The sequence below is a fragment of the Heterodontus francisci genome, chromosome 22 (genome assembly GCF_036365525.1).
Source record: "Heterodontus francisci isolate sHetFra1 chromosome 22, sHetFra1.hap1, whole genome shotgun sequence".
Lineage (NCBI taxonomy): Eukaryota > Metazoa > Chordata > Chondrichthyes > Heterodontiformes > Heterodontidae > Heterodontus > Heterodontus francisci.
In genome coordinates, this window is record NC_090392.1 from 40727560 (window position 1) to 40746932 (window position 19373).

Sequence of the window (19373 nt, forward strand, 5' to 3'; positions counted from 1 at the left end):
TGCTTGATTAAATTGATCGAGTTCTTTGATAAAGTAATGGAGAGAGTGGATTAGGGTAACGTGGTAAATGTTGTGTATATGGACTTTCAAAAAATACTTGACAAAAAGTAACAGGCTTGTTAGCAAAACTGAAGCCCATGGGATTAAAGGGACAATGGCTGCATGGATATGAAATTGGCCGAAGGACAGAAAGTAGACAGTAATGGTGAATGATTGTTTTTCAGTCTGGAGGGAAGTCAGGACTGCTGGTCCCCAGGGGTCGGTATTAGAACCACTGCTCTTTTTGATATACATTAATGGACTGGAATATAAATGACATAATTTGAAAGTTTGCAAAAGACTCAAAATTCAGCAATGCAATAAACAGTGAGGAGGATAGTCTTCCTGAGAACATGGACAGACTGCTGAAATGTCCAGACAAATAGCAGATGCAATTTAACACAGAGAAGTGTGAAGTGGCCCATTTTAGTAGGAAGAATGAGGAGAAGCAAATTAAACTAAATGGTGCAAGCTTAAAGAGGGTACAGAAACAGAGAGACCTCGGGTGTATGTGCACAAATCTTTGAAGGTGTCAGGGCAAGTTGAGAATCCTGTTAAAAAAACATATGGAATCCTTGGTTTTATAAATATAGGCATAGAGTACAAAAGCAAGAAAGTTATATGAACTTTTATAGAACACTGGTCAGGCCTCAGCTGGAGAATTATGTCCAATTATGGGCACCACACTTTAGGAGATTTCGTAGAATGGTACCAGGGATGAGGGACTTCTGTTAGGTGGAGAGACTGGAAAAGCTAGGATTGTTCTCCTTGGAGCAGAGAAGGTTAAGGGAAGATTTAATAAAAGTGTTCAAAATATCAATAGGAGCTGAGATGCTAGGGGTAATGGATGGGGTGAAAATTGATAGGCAGGATGTACTGGAAAGGCTGGCTATGCTTAGAGTGGATAAGTCACCTGGTCCGAAATGCTTGCACCCCAGATCTCTAAGGGAAGTGGGAGTGTAGATAACGGAAGGGCTTGCCACAATCTGCCCATCTTCCCTAGATACGGGATAGGTGCCAGAGGATTGGAGAGTTGGAAATATGACACCCTTATTCAAAAAATATTGCAAGGATATTCCTAATAACTGCAGGTCGGAGAGTGTAACATCAGTGGTGGGTAAGGTTTTAGAAATAATAATCAGTGAAAAAAATCAACAGACACTTGGAGAGGTTTGAGTCAATTAACTAACTCATGGTACAAGGACTGGGGAACACAGATTGAAGGATTTTGGGAAGAGATGCAGGGAGAATGTGAGGAAGAACTTTCTTACACAGCAGGTGGTAATGATCTGGAACTCGCTGCATACAAGGAAGGTGGAAGCAGAGGCAATCAATCATTTCAAGAGGAAATCGGATAGCCACTTGGAGGAAATAAACCTACAGGGCTATGGGGATAAAGCGGGGGTGTGGCACTGACTGGATTGCTTGGATATACTACCCACATATACCTCTGATATACTACCCACACACCTCTGATACATTACCCACATATACTGCTGATATACTACTCACACACCTCTGATATACTACCCAAAAATACCTCCGATATACATCCACACAACTCTGATATACTACCACATATACCTCCAATATTCTACCTACATCTCTGATACACTACCTACAGATACTGCTTATATATTACCCACACTTCTCTGATATACCACCCACATATACCTCTGAAATACATCCACACACCTCTGATATACTACCCACACACCTCTGATACATTACCCACATATACTGCTGATATACTACTCACACACCTCTGATATACTACCCAAAAATACCTCCGATATACTATCCACACAACTCTGATATACTACCACATATACCTCCAATATTCTACCCACACCTCTGATACACTACCTACAGATACTGCTGATATATTACCCACACTTCTCTGATATACCACCCACATATACCTCTGATATATTACCCACACACCTCTGATACAGTACCCACATATACTGCTGATATATTACCCACACTTCTCTGATATACCACCCACATATACCTCTGAAATACATCCACACACCTCTGATATACTACCCACACACCTCTGATACACTACCTACATATACTGCTGATATATTACCCACACTTCTCTGATATACCACCCACATATACCTCTGATATATTACCCACACACCTCTGATACAGTACCCACATATACTGCTGATATACTACTCACACACCTCTGATACACTACCTACATATACTGCTGATATATTACCCACACTTCTCTGATATACCACCCACATATACCTCTGATATATTACCCACACACCTCTGATACAGTACCCACATATACTGCTGATATACTACTCACACACCTCTGATACACTACCTACATATACTGCTGATATATTACCCACACTTCTCTGATATACCACTCACATATACCTCTGATATGCTCCCCACACACCTCTGATATGCTCCCCACACACCTCTGATACAATACCCACATATACTGCTGATATACTACTCACACACCTCTGATATACTACCCACATATACCTCCGATATACATCCACACAACTCTGATATACTATCCATATATACCTCTGATATACTACCCACACATACCTCTGATATACTACCGATATATACTGCTCCATGTAAATTCCACTGAATCAGCACCTGATGCTAAACCTGATGTCTGATTTAGTAGCTCCAGGGTCTCATTGGTCTCTTACTAGAGTTAGAGTGGGCAAGCTGGGGGAATTTTGCTTTAACACTTTGCTTTTCCAAGTGTGCAAATATTATGAACAGGAACCATGGTGTGTGGTAACAGCACTGAATGTTCGAAAGAAAAACTTACATTTATACAGCGTCACTCGGGAGATCCCAAAGTGCTTCCACAGTCAATTAAATACTTTTGATGTGTCGTCACTGTTGTAATAAAAGAAACGCAGCAGGTAATTTTCACACAGCAAGATCCCACAAATAGCAATATAACCAGATAATCTGTTTTTGTGGTGTTGGTTGAAGGATAAATATTGGCCAGGATTCCGAGGAGAACTCTCCTTCTCTTCTTTGAAAACGTGGTCATGGGATTGTTCACACCCACCTGATGGAGCAGAAGCAGCTTCGGTTTAACATCTCGTCTCAAAAGGTGGCACCTTTGACAGTGCAGCACTCACTCAGTATTGCAGTGTCAGCCTGGACTATGTGGACTAATATCTGGAGTGGAATTTGAACCCACAACTTTCTGACTGAGAAATGAAAGTGCTACCAGCTGAGCCACAGCAGACGTGGTTTGTGGGAAAGCCCTTGCTCCACAATTTGAATGAAACATTTTCTCCATTTGTTTTGTTGTAAAGGTTAGTTCAGTGGCACCAGGGCACATAGGGATGGACAATAAATTCAGCCTTGGACCTTCAAGTCCAAATCCTGAGCATCAATTGAAAAAGAGACCATGTCCGCTCCAGACTTTTTCTCTGGATCCGCACCCCACCAGACTTCCACCCAAACATTCCCACAGAATTTCTCTCCCCAGCCTTTCTCCCACACCCCCAGAAATTGCCCCAGCACAGTTCCATCCACTCAATATGTCGAACCAATGGTCTCCCAAAAGACAAGTTTAATATTCATCTTCTGTCATTTCCAGGCTTGTCTCTTCCTTTAGATTTCAATAACAACATTCAGTTCCGTCACTTTCAAAGCTCAGGAGCTTTTCTCAATGTTTACAAATTCACAGAAGTGAGTTTATTTATTAATTTCTGGGAATATTACACCAGGCAAGTGTCATGTGAATTCACAGAACATATCCCAGCCTGGCACTGGCCCAGTGTTTACAAGCTGCAATGTGATTGGTCAGGTCTGTGAATAAAAGAACGATGCCAGAGGATAGCAGACCAATCTCGGGTCAGACCTTCGTCATCGTGATGTTGCCTTTTCTGATCCTCTCCGTGCTCCTGTTCTCTGCTGCTTCAGGGAACATCAAAGCCAGTGAGTGTCTGTTCCTCTGCACAATATTATGCAGTTTGGAATTAATTTCCATTCCTTTGTTCAATGTGTAAAGCTGTGAATGAGAAATGAGTTCCTCATTCTCTCGCCTAACTGGTGTTTCCTGTGTGGAGCCCTGTTATTTGGGTGGTGAGCAGATTAAGGTGGGATTGGAGTCAAAAGTTGATCGCACAGCAACATGGAGGGTGTGTCTCAAAAACTTCAGAGCAGTCAATCGTCAGAGCTTAATTATTACTTAGCCAACTCTATCTAGAAGGTGAGAGATGCAGTGTGCGAAATAGAGAGGAAACATCAAATTACAGCTTCAAGGATACAGATACAGAAGCACAGCAGGGAGCTAACAAGGATGGGTTAGGACACTGGAGGGATGGGATTTGATGGGTGAGTTAGGACACTGGAGGGATGGAGTTTGATGGGTGAGTTAGGACACTGGAGGGATGGGGTTTGATGGGTGAGTTAGGACACTGGAGGGATGGAGTTTGATGGGTGAGTTAGGACACTGGAGGGATGGGGTTTGAAGGGTGAGTTAGGACACTGGAGGGATGGAGTTTGATGGGTGAGTTAGGACACTGGAGGGATGGAGTTTGATGGGTGAGTTAGGACACTGGAGGGATGGGGTTTGAAGGGTGAGTTAGGACACTGGAGGGATGGAGTTTGATGGGTGAGTTAGGACACTGGAGGGATGGGGTTTGAAGGGTGAGTTAGGACACTGGAGGGATGGGGTTTGATGGGTGAGTTAGGACACTGGAGGGATGGGGTTTGATGGGTGAGTTAGGACACTGAAGAGATGGGGTTTGATGGGGGAATTAGGACACTGGAGGGATGGGGTTTGAAGGGTGAGTTGGGACACTGGAGGGATGGGGTTTGAAGGGTGAGTTAGGACACTGGAGGGATGGGGTTTGAAGGGTGAGTTAGGACACTGGAGGGATGGGGTTTGAAGGGTGAGTTAGGACACTGGAGGGATGGGATTTGATGGGTGAGTTAGGAGACTGGAGGGATGGGGTTTGAAGGGTGAGTTAGGACACTGGAGGGATGGGGTTTGATGGGTGAGTTAGGACACTGGAGGGATAGGGTTTGATGGGTGAGTTAGGACACTGGAGAAATGGGGTTTGATGGGGGAATTAGGACACTGGAGGGATGGGGTTTGAAGGGTGAGTTAGGACACTGGAGGGATGGGGTTTGATGGGTGACTTAGGACACTGAAGGGATGGGGTTTGATGGGTGAGTTAAGACACTGGAGGGTGGGGTTTGATGCGTGAGTTAGAACACTGGAGGGATGGGGTTTGATGGGTGAGTTAAGACACTGACGGGATGGGGTTTGATGGGTGAGTTAGGACACTGGAGGGATGGGGTTTGAAGGGTGAGTTAGGACACTGGAGGGATGGGGTTTGATGGGTGAGTTAGGACACTGGAGGGATAGGGTTTGATGGGTGAGTTAAGACACTGATGGGATGGGGTTTGATGGGTGAGTTAGGACACTGGAGGGATGGAGTTTGAAGGGTGAGTTAGGACACTGGAGGGATGGGGTTTGATGGGTGAGTTAGGACACTGGAGGGATGGGGTTTGATGGGTGAGTTAGGACACTGGAGGGATGGGGTTTGATGGGTGAGTTAGGACACTGGAGGGATGGGGTTTGAAGGGTGAGTTAGGACACTGGAGGGATGGAGTTTGATGGGTGAGTTAGGACACTGGAGGGATGGAGTTTGATGGGTGAGTTAGGACACTGGAGGGATGGGGTTTGAAGGGTGAGTTAGGACACTGGAGGGATGGAGTTTGATGGGTGAGTTAGGACACTGGAGGGATGGGGTTTGAAGGGTGAGTTAGGACACTGGAGGGATGGGGTTTGATGGGTGAGTTAGGACACTGGAGGGATGGGGTTTGATGGGTCAGTTAGGACACTGAAGAGATGGGGTTTGATGGGGGAATTAGGACACTGGAGGGATGGGGTTTGAAGGGTGAGTTGGGACACTGGAGGGATGGGGTTTGAAGGGTGAGTTAGGACACTGGAGGGATGGGGTTTGAAGGGTGAGTTAGGACACTGGAGGGATGGGGTTTGAAGGGTGAGTTAGGACACTGGAGGGATGGGATTTGATGGGTGAGTTAGGAGACTGGAGGGATGGGGTTTGAAGGGTGAGTTAGGACACTGGAGGGATGGGGTTTGATGGGTGAGTTAGGACACTGGAGAAATGGGGTTTGATGGGGGAATTAGGACACTGGAGGGATGGGGTTTGAAGGGTGAGTTGGGACACTGGAGGGATGGGGTTTGAAGGGTGAGTTAGGACACTGGAGGGATGGGGTTTGATGGGTGACTTAGGACACTGAAGGGATGGGGTTTGATGGGTGAGTTAAGACACTGGAGGGTGGGGTTTGATGCGTGAGTTAGGACACTGGAGGGATGGGGTTTGATGGGTGAGTTAAGACACTGACGGGATGGGGTTTGATGGGTGAGTTAGGACACTGGAGGGATGGGGTTTGAAGGGTGAGTTAGGACACTGGAGGGATGGGGTTTGATGGGTGAGTTAGGACACTGGAGGGATGGGGTTTGATGGGTGAGTTAAGACACTGATGGGATGGGGTTTGATGGGTGAGTTAGGACACTGGAGGGATGGAGTTTGAAGGGTGAGTTAGGACACTGGAGGGATGGGGTTTGATGGGTGAGTTAGGACACTGGAGGGATGGGGTTTGATGGGTGAGTTAGGACACTGGAGGGATGGGGTTTGATGGGTGAGTTAGGACACTGGAGGGATGGGGTTTGAAGGGTGAGTTAGGACACTGGAGGGATGGAGTTTGATGGGTGAGTTAGGACACTGGAGGGATGGAGTTTGATGGGTGAGTTAGGACACTGGAGGGATGGGGTTTGAAGGGTGAGTTAGGACACTGGAGGGATGGAGTTTGATGGGTGAGTTAGGACACTGGAGGGATGGGGTTTGAAGGGTGAGTTAGGACACTGGAGGGATGGGGTTTGATGGGTGAGTTAGGACACTGGAGGGATGGGGTTTGATGGGTCAGTTAGGACACTGAAGAGATGGGGTTTGATGGGGGAATTAGGACACTGGAGGGATGGGGTTTGAAGGGTGAGTTGGGACACTGGAGGGATGGGGTTTGAAGGGTGAGTTAGGACACTGGAGGGATGGGGTTTGAAGGGTGAGTTAGGACACTGGAGGGATGGGGTTTGAAGGGTGAGTTAGGAGACTGGAGGGATGGGATTTGATGGGTGAGTTAGGAGACTGGAGGGATGGGGTTTGAAGGGTGAGTTAGGACACTGGAGGGATGGGGTTTGATGGGTGAGTTAGGACACTGGAGGGATGGGGTTTGAAGGGTGAGTTAGGACACTGGAGGGATGGAGTTTGATGGGTGAGTTAGGACACTGGAGGGATGGAGTTTGATGGGTGAGTTAGGACACTGGAGGGATGGGGTTTGAAGGGTGAGTTAGGACACTGGAGGGATGGAGTTTGATGGGTGAGTTAGGACACTGGAGGGATGGGGTTTGAAGGGTGAGTTAGGACACTGGAGGGATGGGGTTTGATGGGTGAGTTAGGACACTGGAGGGATGGGGTTTGATGGGTGAGTTAGGACACTGAAGAGATGGGGTTTGATGGGGGAATTAGGACACTGGAGGGATGGGGTTTGAAGGGTGAGTTAGGACACTGGAGGGATGGGGTTTGAAGGGTGAGTTAGGACACTGGAGGGATGGGGTTTGAAGGGTGAGTTAGGACACTGGAGGGATGGGATTTGATGGGTGAGTTAGGAGACTGGAGGGATGGGGTTTGAAGGGTGAGTTAGGACACTGGAGGGATGGGGTTTGATGGGTGAGTTAGGACACTGGAGGGATAGGGTTTGATGGGTGAGTTAGGACACTGGAGAGATGGGGTTTGATGGGGGAATTAGGACACTGGAGGGATGGGGTTTGAAGGGTGAGTTGGGACACTGGAGGGATGGGGTTTGAAGGGTGAGTTAGGACACTGGAGGGATGGGGTTTGATGGGTGACTTAGGACACTGAAGGGATGGAGTTTGATGGGTGAGTTAAGACACTGGAGGGTGGGGTTTGATGCGTGAGTTAGGACACTGGAGGGATGGGGTTTGATGGGTGAGTTAAGACACTGACGGGATGGGGTTTGATGGGTGAGTTAGGACACTGGAGGGATGGGGTTTGAAGGGTGAGTTAGGACACTGGAGGGATGGGGTTTGATGGGTGAGTTAGGACACTGGAGGGATGGGGTTTGATGGGTGAGTTAAGACACTGATGGGATGGGGTTTGATGGGTGAGTTAGGACACTGGAGGGATGGGGTTTGATGGGTGAGTTAGGACACTGGAGGGATGGGGTTTGATGGGTGAGTTAGGACACTGGAGGGATGGGGTTTGATGGGTGAGTTAGGACACTGGAGGGATGGGGTTTGAAGGGTGAGTTAGGACACTGGAGGGATGGAGTTTGATGGGTGAGTTAGGACACTGGAGGGATGGAGTTTGATGGGTGAGTTAGGACACTGGAGGGATGGGGTTTGAAGGGTGAGTTAGGACACTGGAGGGATGGAGTTTGATGGGTGAGTTAGGACACTGGAGGGATGGGGTTTGATGGGTGAGTTAGGACACTGGAGGGATGGGGTTTGATGGGTGAGTTAGGACACTGGAGGGATGGGGTTTGATGGGTGAGTTAGGACACTGAAGAGATGGGGTTTGATGGGGGAATTAGGACACTGGAGGGATGGGGTTTGAAGGGTGAGTTGGGACACTGGAGGGATGGGGTTTGAAGGGTGAGTTAGGACACTGGAGGGATGGGGTTTGAAGGGTGAGTTAGGACACTGGAGGGATGGGGTTTGAAGGGTGAGTTAGGACACTGGAGGGATGGGATTTGATGGGTGAGTTAGGAGACTGGAGGGATGGGGTTTGAAGGGTGAGTTAGGACACTGGAGGGATGGGGTTTGATGGGTGAGTTAGGACACTGGAGGGATAGGGTTTGATGGGTGAGTTAGGACACTGGAGAGATGGGGTTTGATGGGGGAATTAGGACACTGGAGGGATGGGGTTTGAAGGGTGAGTTGGGACACTGGAGGGATGGGGTTTGAAGGGTGAGTTAGGACACTGGAGGGATGGGGTTTGATGGGTGACTTAGGACACTGAAGGGATGGGGTTTGATGGGTGAGTTAAGACACTGGAGGGTGGGGTTTGATGCGTGAGTTAGGACACTGGAGGGATGGGGTTTGATGGGTGAGTTAAGACACTGACGGGATGGGGTTTGATGGGTGAGTTAGGACACTGGAGGGATGGGGTTTGAAGGGTGAGTTAGGACACTGGAGGGATGGGGTTTGATGGGTGAGTTAGGACACTGGAGGGATGGGGTTTGATGGGTGAGTTAAGACACTGATGGGATGGGGTTTGATGGGTGAGTTAGGACACTGGAGGGATGGAGTTTGAAGGGTGAGTTAGGACACTGGAGGGATGGGGTTTGATGGGTGAGTTAGGACACTGGAGGGATGGGGTTTGATGGGTGAGTTAGGACACTGGAGGGATGGGGTTTGATGGGTGAGTTAGGACACTGGAGAGATGGGGTTTGATGGGTGACTTAGGACACTGGAGGGTGGGGTTTGATGCGTGAGTTAGGACACTGAAGGGATGGGGTTTGACGGGTGAGTTAGGACACTGGAGGGATGGGGTTTGACGGGTGAGTTAGGACACTGGGGGGATGGGGTTTGATGGGTGAGTTAGGACACTGAAGGGATGGGGTTTGACGGGTGAGTTAGGACACTGGAGGGATGGGGTTTGACGGGTGAGTTAGGACACTGGGGGGATGGGGTTTGATGCGTGAGTTAGGACACTGAAGGGATGGGGTTTGACGGGTGAGTTAGGACACTGGGGGGATGGGGTTTGACGGTTGAGTTAGGACACTGGAGGGATGGGGTTTGACGGGTGAGTTAGGACACTGGGGGGATGGGGTTTGACGGGTGAGTTAGGACACTGGAGGGATGGGGTTTGATTGGTGACTTAGGACACTGAAGGGATGGGGTTTGATGGGTGACTTAGGACACTGGAGGATGGGGTTTGACGGGTGAGTTAGGACACTGGGGGGATGGGGTTTGATGGGTGAGTTAGGAGACTGGAGGGATGGTGTTTGATGGGTGAGTTAGGACACTGGAGGGATGGTATACAATGGATGTGTTGTGAGATTAGGACACTGGAGGGATGGTATACAATGGATGTGTTGTGAGAATAGGACAGGCTCGTGTTCTAGGATGTTGACCTGAGGTTATTTGTCGTTTCGACACTCACCAATTGTGTCCTCACTCTGAAGTATGACCAGGTGACCCAGGTATTAGTGATCTGTGGCCATGGGAGTAAAGCCACTGTGAATTATCATCAAGAGAGAAACCGTCAATGCCAAAATCAAAGTCATTTTCAAGTGTAGATATTAGTTAGTGAGCATAACATAGTTAATACAGAAATTATGTTGCATAATATTATTGCAGCAGGATTAACGGGCAGAATTTTGCAGCCCCCATGGAGGCGGGAGGGAAGCTGGTAAAATGGCATGGACCCGCATCAGGCCAGGTCCCTGATGTGCTCCCGCTGCCGACCAATTTTACCAGGCGCGGGCGGCGGGACAAGTCAGTGGCTGACAGAGCGGCAGTGGGCAGGTAATTCAGGTATTTTCTACCTTTTTCTGAATTTGCCAACTGCACACAGCATGCATGGAGGATCAGAATCTCACCTACTCAAATGAAGCGAGATCTGAGAGGCAGCTGAGATGTGGAGCGAACTGGCAGCCAGACTGTGAAGCTGCCTGCAGGCTGTGTCTTCAAGAAGTGATGCTATCAATTTGGAAGGCACTGCAGAGGGTGTGGGCCATAGTGAAGTGCTGTTAGTGGAAGGGTGTGGGCCAAAGTGAAGTGCTGTTAGTGGAAGGGTGTGGGCCAAAGTGAAGTGCTGTTAGTGGAAGGGTGTCTCCAAGGTCCACAGCAGCCACGAGAGACAGGGCAAGGTTCTTGAGAGGCTCATCACAGTGGAGGCTTCAGTTAACTATGGGGTGAATGCTTTCAGACTTTAATTCCTTCAGTGAGGAGGAGAGTGTCACAGAGACAGGGATGCAGCCACATGGAGTAGCTGTGCAATGGTCAGGGGAGCTCCAGCGGCTTGAGGAAGCCATTGAACATGGATGAGGAGGGTGCATGGGGGCAAGAGGGCAGCCTCATGTTCGCAGAAGGCACTACCCAGCTCATAGGGTCTACCGTCAGAGGCTCAGCTTCATTGAGATGCCTGAGCACCAATGCCTACGAAGATTGCATCTCTCCAGGGAGGTGATGGCAGAGCTGTGCAGTATTCTGGAGCAGGGGCTGATGCCAATGGGAAGTGGTAGATGTACCATGCCTGTAGCCTTAAAGGTGATGTTGGCACTCAATGTTTTTGCCTGTGGTGCGTTCCAGGGTTCGTCCAGAGATATATGTGGCATCTCTCGTCAGCAGCCCATCACTGCATAAAGAAGGTCATGGTACAGTCAGGCTGGCCAATACAACAAGTTGGCTTCGGGACGTTTCCCCAGGTGCAGGGGTCCAATGACTGTACTCATGTGGCCACCAAGGCTCCCTCAGAACTGCCAGGTGCCTTTGTGAACAGGAAGGGGTTCCACTCCCTCAATGTTCAAGTCATATTCCCAACATACGCAGATAATGCTGGTGTACACGAGGTCTCCAGGAAGCTACCACGATTCTGACATCCTTAGACAGTCCCAATTGCCTCAGATCTTCAGGCCACCCGACCCCCTTTGTGGCTGGATCCTGAAAGACAAAGGTTTTCCTACTGAAGCCATGGTTTCTGACCCTTGTATGCAATCCCAACACACAAGGACCCACATACAACCACTGCCACAGGACCACCAAAAGGCCATTGGTGTGCTCAATGAAGATGAGGTTTAGATGCCTCGATGGATTTGGGGGAGCCCTACAATACGCACCCTCGAGGATATCCCACATCACTGTGGTCTGCTGCGCAATACACAACCTGCTGCTCCAGAGGGGAGGAGCGCTGCATCCAGAGGAAGACACTGAGCGAGCCGCATCCTCAGAGGAGGAGGATCAGCATGAGGCACCTCAATGGGTGCCAGCTGATGATGATAATGCCATGGGGTCCAGCTCACAGGAGAGTGACATATGTGGCAGGCAGATTCACAGCTCTCTGATCAGCAGACACATCACATGAGGACAATGCAAGGGGCCACAGCACCAGGAACTTCTCTCCCAGAGGTGGCCTTGCTGACCTTTCATAAGAAGCCCTTAGCATCTCTCTGTACCCGTCAGAACTATATGCCAAGGCTTTCTGTCAACACAGGTGCTCAAGAGGCCCTCACTTTTACACACCATCCATCTATTTGACTCTACATCTGGTCACTGTTAACTGTTACATAAAAATAAATACACGAGTTGTTATACATTGAATATCAAGACCTTTAATTTTCATTGAACATTAACGGCTTCTGCATTTAACAAATTATCACATAATAAAACCCAAGAGCTAGTTCATGCATTTACGTGCACATTTATGGTCACTTCTATGGGGTGCTCTCCCCGCACCTGGAGTTAATGTGGAGGCAGGCTGCTGCCTTTCTTGCTCCAGTGCATTAGATGGCTGTGGCCTGCTGGGGTCTAGCACATTCGGGGCCACCTGTATCTCTGCAGGGGCTGCCTCAGTCATCAGACCATCATGTGGCATTGGTGTCATTGACAAAGGGACTGAGGATCTGCCTTCAGCGATCAAAGTGCCTTGAGAGGAGCCCCGATTGCCTTCAGCCTGCTCCTTTTCAGCCCCTTCAGACCCCACATCCACTCCAATAGCTGCCTGGAGTACTTCAACGCCTGGGAATGGGGAGATGTGTGGCTGGCCCATCTCGCCCACCCATTGCTCCACAGACCTTATGCATGAGGCTATGTTATGGAGGTCTGTGTGGACTTCCTGCATCCACTCGGTACTATGCTTCATGTGTCTATCCAGGAGTGTCATCACTCCCTCAATGGAGGACACTGCATTCACATGCCAGAGATATGGCATGGATGGACTCCTCCATCGTTTGCACCTGGGACTGCACTGCCTCTGGAAACTCCGACTGATGGATATTTCATGCTGCTGCTGAAGCATCAGTCACTTTGCTGATGACACCTGAGGCTTATCATCTGCATGAAGCTGAGCATCGCTGGGCATCTCCTCACTCCTCCGAGGGAAAGTGGCTGCAGCTATCATTGCCTCCATTACCTCCTCCTGCGTGTCTCTGCAGTAGTCACCAGATTGTGCCACCTGTTCTCCATATGCAACAAAGCCCACCAATGAGAGTGTACCTGCGCTGGTGAAGGGTGATCTGGAATGCAGTGACGTAGTGTCTTGAGATGGTGTTGAGTGGCATGTTGAGGTGGCCATTCTGCCATCTCCATGCACAAACAGCCATCACTGACCATGGGGATTGGGTGCTTGTGTACTAGGCACCTCAATGTGGGTTTTGGTGCCTTGCTCTACCAGCTGGCCTCATATTTCATGGCCACATTTTAATTCATGCTGGGTAAACACCACTCACCTTTCCAGACCACAACAGCTCACTAAATCACTTCCTGCACTGGATCCAGGTTCTTGCAATGACCCCACAGCTGCTTATGATGTCTGCCACCTCCACTATGACTTCTTGGCGAGGCATGCTGGCCTCCTCCTTCCGTCTGATGGAAACAGGACATCTCTCCTTTCTCTGACTGCCTGCAGGAGCGCCTCCAGGGAGGCATCACTGAATCATAGCCTGACCCTTCCTCTTGATAAAGTCATTCCTCTGCTGTCTCCATTGAAATAGAACCGCCCCCCCCCCCACCCCTCTTTGTAGCCTGTGTCTGAAGCCTGCCTGAGTGCTGTCGATGTGCCTTTAAGAATGGTGCCCCACAGCGAGCTCCGGCTCATGACCTGCTCCCCACCTGATGGCCATTAATTGGCTCTTCCTCGTAAAATCACCAAGGAGGTCCCGTCACGCGCGCACGCTCCTCGCTGACCCAAATATTCCCCGATATTAAGTCATTCCCCCGATCGGTAAAATAGAGACCACTGCTTGACTGAAATAAACTGGTTATGGCTCCTAGGCAATGAGGACAAAAAGATTTGATGTGAGGACTTTGACCAATGGCATTCCACAATGTAACGTCCCAACTTAAATATAGTCCACAACCTGTGAGCACAGCACGATCCAGTGATATTTCAGCTCAGCCATTACATTATAATTAGTCATTAGGAGAAGAAACCCATTTGGCTTTGATTATCTTTCCATTGTTCTTATCAGATCATATATTAATGAAACAAAAAAGTCTAACTATTGATAATGTGACCAGTCTATAACATGACTAATTACTGACAGAACTAGTTTCTTAGTCGATAACATGATTAGTTACTGACATGATTAGTTTACTAGTTTGTAAGGTGAATAGTTACAGGTCCAATTAGTATTACTAGGTGAAACAAAACTAGTTACGGACATGATTGGTTTACTAGTTAATAATGTGCCCAGTTTGTTACTGAAGTAGTTAGTTTAGCCGTTGCTAACACAACCACATGTTGATTTCAAATTACCACAGTGAATGTGGTACCATTATTCAAGAAGGGTAGCAGGGATAGACCAGGTAATTACAGGCCAGTGAGTCTAACATCAGTAGTTGGGAAAATATTGGAAAATATTCTGAGGGACAGGATTAATCTCCACTTGGAGAGGCAGGGATTAATCAGGAATAGTCAGCATGACTTTGTCAGGGGGAGATCGTGTCTAACTAACTTGTTTGAACTTTTCGAGAAGGTGACTAGATGTGTAGATGAGGGTAAAGCAGTAGATGTAGTATACATGGATTTCAGTAAGGCTTTTGATAAGATCCCGCATGGGAAATTGGTTAAGAAGGTAAGAGCCCATGGGATCCAGGGTAATTTGGCAAATTGGATCCAAAATTGGCTTAGTCGCAGGAGGCAGAGGGTCATGGGCGAGGGTTGTTTTTGCAATTGGAAGCCTGTGACCAGTGGTGTACCACAGGGATCGTTGCTGAGACCCTTGCTTTTTGTAATGTACATTAATGATTTAGACGTGAATATAGGAGGTATGATCAGTAAGTTCGCAGATGACATGAAAATTGCTGGTGTTGTAAATAGTGAGGAGGAAATCCTTAGATCACAGGGAGATATAGATGGGCTGGTAAGATGGGCGGAGCAGTGGCAAATGGAAATAATCCTGAGAAGTGTGAGGTAATGCATTTTGGGAGGACTAACAAGGCGAGGGAATACACAATGGATGGTAAGACCCTAGGAAGTATAGAGGGTCAGAGGGACCTTTGGTGCTCTTGTCCACAGATCACTGAAGGCAGCAGCACAGGTAGATAAGGTGGTTAGGAAGGCATATGGGATACTTGCCTTTATTAGCCGAGGCATAGAATATAAGAGCAGGGAGGTTATGATGGAGCTATATAAAACGCCAGTTAGGCCACAGCTGGAGTACTGTGTACAGTTCTGGGCACCACACTATAGGAAGGATGTGATTGCACTGGAGAGGGTGCAGAGGAGATTCACCAGGATGCCTGGGCTGGAGCACTTCAGCTATGAAGAGAGACTGAAAAGGCTAGGGTTGTTTTTCTTGGAGCAGAGAAGGCTGTACAAGATTATGAGGGGCATTAATAGGTTAGATAGGAGGAAACTTTTTCCCTTAGCGGAGGGGTCAAGACTAGGGGGCATAGATTTCGGGTAAAGGGCAGGAGGTTTAGGGGAGATTTGAGGAAAGATTTTTTCACCGAGAGGGTGTTTAGTTTAGTTTAGAGATACAGCACTGAAACAGGCCCTTCGGCCCACCGAGTCCGTGCCGACCATCAACCACCCATCTATACTACTCCTACACTAATTCCATATTCCTACCACATCCCCACCTGTCCCTATATTTCCCTACCACCTACTTATATTCGGGGCAATTTATAATGGCCAATTTACCTATCAACCCGCAAGTCTTTGGCATGTGGGAGGAAACCGGAGCACCCGGAGGAAACCCACGCAGACACAGGGAGAACTTGCAAACTCCACACATGCAGTACCCAGAATTGAACCCAGGTTGCTGGAGCTGTGAGGCTGCGGTGCTAACCACTGCGCCACTGTGGTTGGAATTTGGAGCACACTGCCTGAAGAGGTGGTAGAGGCAGGACATTTAAGAAGTATTTAGATGAGCACTTGAAACGCCATAGCATACAGGGCTACGGGCCAAGTGCAGGATTATGGGATTAGAATAGTTGGGTGCTGTATGGCCAGCACAGACACATGGGCCGAAGGGCCTGTTTCAGTGCTGTATAACTCTATGACTCGATGATCTCCCATGCTGATTCCGATTATTTCTATATCATTGTGGTTATGTGTTTATGAAAGATCACTGCTCCAAACCAATTCTGATCATAAGCACCTTAAATTCAGCTGATTATGAATTAATAAATGAATAAACCATTGAGCTAGATTAGGAAATGAGCAGGACAAAGCAGCCCGCTTGATTGGCACCCCATTCACCACTTTAAATATTCACTCCCTCCACCTTCGATGCACAGTGGCAGCAGTGTGTACCATCTACAAGATGCACTGCAGCAACTCACCAAGGCTCCTTCAACAGCACCTTCCACGACCTCTATTATCTGAAAGGTCAAGGGCAGCAGACACATGGGAACACCACCAGCTGCAAATTCCTCCATAAGAGCCATCCTGTCACTGGGTCAACATTCTGGAACTCCCTCCCTAACAGCACTGTGGGTGTACCTACACCACATGGACTGTAGCAGTTCAAGAAGGCAGCTCACCACCACATTCTCAAGGGCAATTAGGGATGGGCAATAAGGGCTGGCCTGGCCACAATGCTCACATCTCATGAACTAATAAAAAAAGGAGTGTAATCGTAAAACCCATGCAGTGTGTTCCTGGGCCTCCCATGTGTGCTCTGCTCCTCATGTGAATCCTTGCCCCACCCCTTTGTGCCCTCTGCCCCCTGTGCCAGTTTCCAGGTGTGATTGAGTTTCTCGGCCTCACTGTTTAGACCCACAGCTGTTGAATGGGGTTATTTCTTGGTGCCCGTGGAAACGGACCCCAGTAAGGTGCCAGTGCCCTCAAGAGATGGGGAGCAGAAATAGAAGGGAAGCGTAGTCACTCCATTAATCTCTACTCTTGCTTACAGGAAACACCGATTTATGTGTCGATCGCTGTGGGGAAAGTTTGAACCACAAATACAACTGTCAGTGCAATAGTGCATGTGTGAGATTTGGAGACTGCTGTCCCGATTATAACCTGTGTCAATGTACGTAAGGAACTAGTTATATTCTCAAAGCTAACACGCTGCTCACCTGCCAAATAAAGAAACATTGAAAGAGTATTAGTGATTACATCCCTATCCATATCCAAGGCTGAATCAGACTATTTGTAATATCGGCATCTTATTTTACCCTGACCTGAGCTTCTGGCCTCCATCACAAAGGCTGCCTATTTCCACCTCCCTATCATCACCCGTCTCCTTGCCTGCCTCAGCCCGTCTGCTGCTGAAACCATCATCCATGCCTTTGTTACCTCCAGACTTGACTATTCCAATACGCTCCTAGCTGACATCCCACATTTGACCCTCCATCAATGTGACACCTTCCAATACTCTGCTGCCCGTGCCCGAACTCGCGCTAAATCCTATTCACTCATCACCCCCGTGCTCACTGACCTACTTTGGCTCTCAGCCTGGCAAAGCCTCAATTTTAAAAGTTATCCTTCTTGTTTTGAAATTCCTCCACAGCTTTTCCCCTCCCCATCTCTGTAATCTCCTTCAATCCTATAACCCTCCGAGATCTTTGCATTCCTCAATTTCCGGCCTTGTGCTAATCCCTGATTTTAATCACTCCAGCATTGGTGGACATGCCTTCAGCTGCCAAAATCCTAAGCTCTGGAATTCCTCCCTTAAACCAGTCTGTCTCTCCACCTCTCTCTCTTTCTTGAAAATGCTCCTCAAAATTTACCCACTTTCTTTCTTTGGCTTTGTCTCTGTCTTTCTCTGTCCCTTTCACTGTTTCCCTCTCTCTTACTGTGTTGCAGTCACTTTCTCTGTTGCTGTCTCTCAATTTGTCACTCACTTTCTCGCTGTCTCTCTTTCTCCCTCTGTCTCTCGCTTTTTTAAAATGGCAGTATTGCAGCCTCTGTCTCTTCATTCCTTGCTCTCTCAATTTCCATCTGCCTCTCTCTCTATATCTCTGCCTTTCTCTCTTTCTCTCTCTGTGCCCTCTATGTTTCTCACTCTGACTGCGTTTTGAGTTTCTTTATCTAGGTCTCACCCTCAGCCACTCCCAATTTCAGCATCTCACTATCTTGGCCTCTTCCTCTCTCTCTCAGCCGCCATCTCTCTTTCTCTCCCCCCTCCCTCTCTTTCTTTCCCTTGCTGTCTCTCTCTCATCTTCCCTCTCACTCTCTGTCTCTCTCTCTTCCTCTCGCTCTCTGCCTGACTGTGTTTGGAGTCTCTCCATCACAGTTTTTCTCTCTCTCCCTATCTTGGCCTCTCCCTGTCTTGGTCTCTTTGACTAAGCTTTTGCTCACTGCTCTAATATCTTTCTGTGGCTCAGTGTCATTTTTTTTGTCTGATTACACTCCTGTAAAGTGCCTTGGAATGTTTTACCATGTTAATGTTCTTCAGTCTGGAAAAGTCACAATGTTGATCATCCCTGGCTGTTCAGTGCTACACACCCTCAGTCTCCCAGGTGTGGGTGGAGAGAGGTCATACAACCGGACTGAGACATTGGCTGCGATTCAGTCAGAGACATAACTAAATTTGCTGTTTACAATCATTGCAGCTGAGTCATCATGCAATGGAAGATGTAATGAGGCTTATAATCCTTCCAACCCCTGTCACTGCAACAGCAAGTGCAGCCAATACAACAACTGCTGCCAGGATTATTCCTCGCAATGTGGAGGTAAGTGTGAACTGTACCGAGTGTGTTTGCAGTCTCCTTTATCGCATTGTCCATCTCTCTCTCTCCCTATCTCTCTCTCTCCCTGTCTCTGTTTCTCTCTGTCTCTATCTCTCTGTCACACTCTCTGCCTCTTTCTCTCTCTCTGTCCTGTCTCTCTGCTTCTCTCTCTCTTCCATTCTCTCTCCCTTTGCCTCTCTTTTGTTTTTTCTCTCTCTCTTTCTTTCTGTCTCTCTTTCATCTGCAGTCTATCTCTCTTTCTCTATAACTCTTTCTGTCTCTCTCCCTCTCTTTCTCCCTCTCATATTTTCTCACTGACTGTGTAATGTGATACAGTGTTTGACATGTGCCATATGCAATGAAGCAGTAAACTTATTCTTGTGAACTGGCTGTACCTCGTGTCATTCTGCTTCATTTG

At 48.1% G+C, this 19373-nt stretch overlaps 1 protein-coding gene across 1 annotated transcript in view; it reads left to right on the forward strand.

Moving 5' to 3' along the window:
• The first annotated feature begins 3885 nt into the window (after nt 1-3885).
• The window catches only part of endou (endonuclease, polyU-specific), a 53832-nt gene continuing 38344 nt past the window's right edge, over nt 3886-19373 (forward strand). Inside the window, exons 1-3 of the mRNA XM_068053747.1 lie at nt 3886-3990; nt 17194-17313; nt 18839-18958. Coding sequence (XP_067909848.1) covers nt 3927-3990; nt 17194-17313; nt 18839-18958 — 304 coding nt within the window. The 5' untranslated portion in view covers nt 3886-3926. The remainder of the gene's footprint in view (nt 3991-17193; nt 17314-18838; nt 18959-19373) is intronic.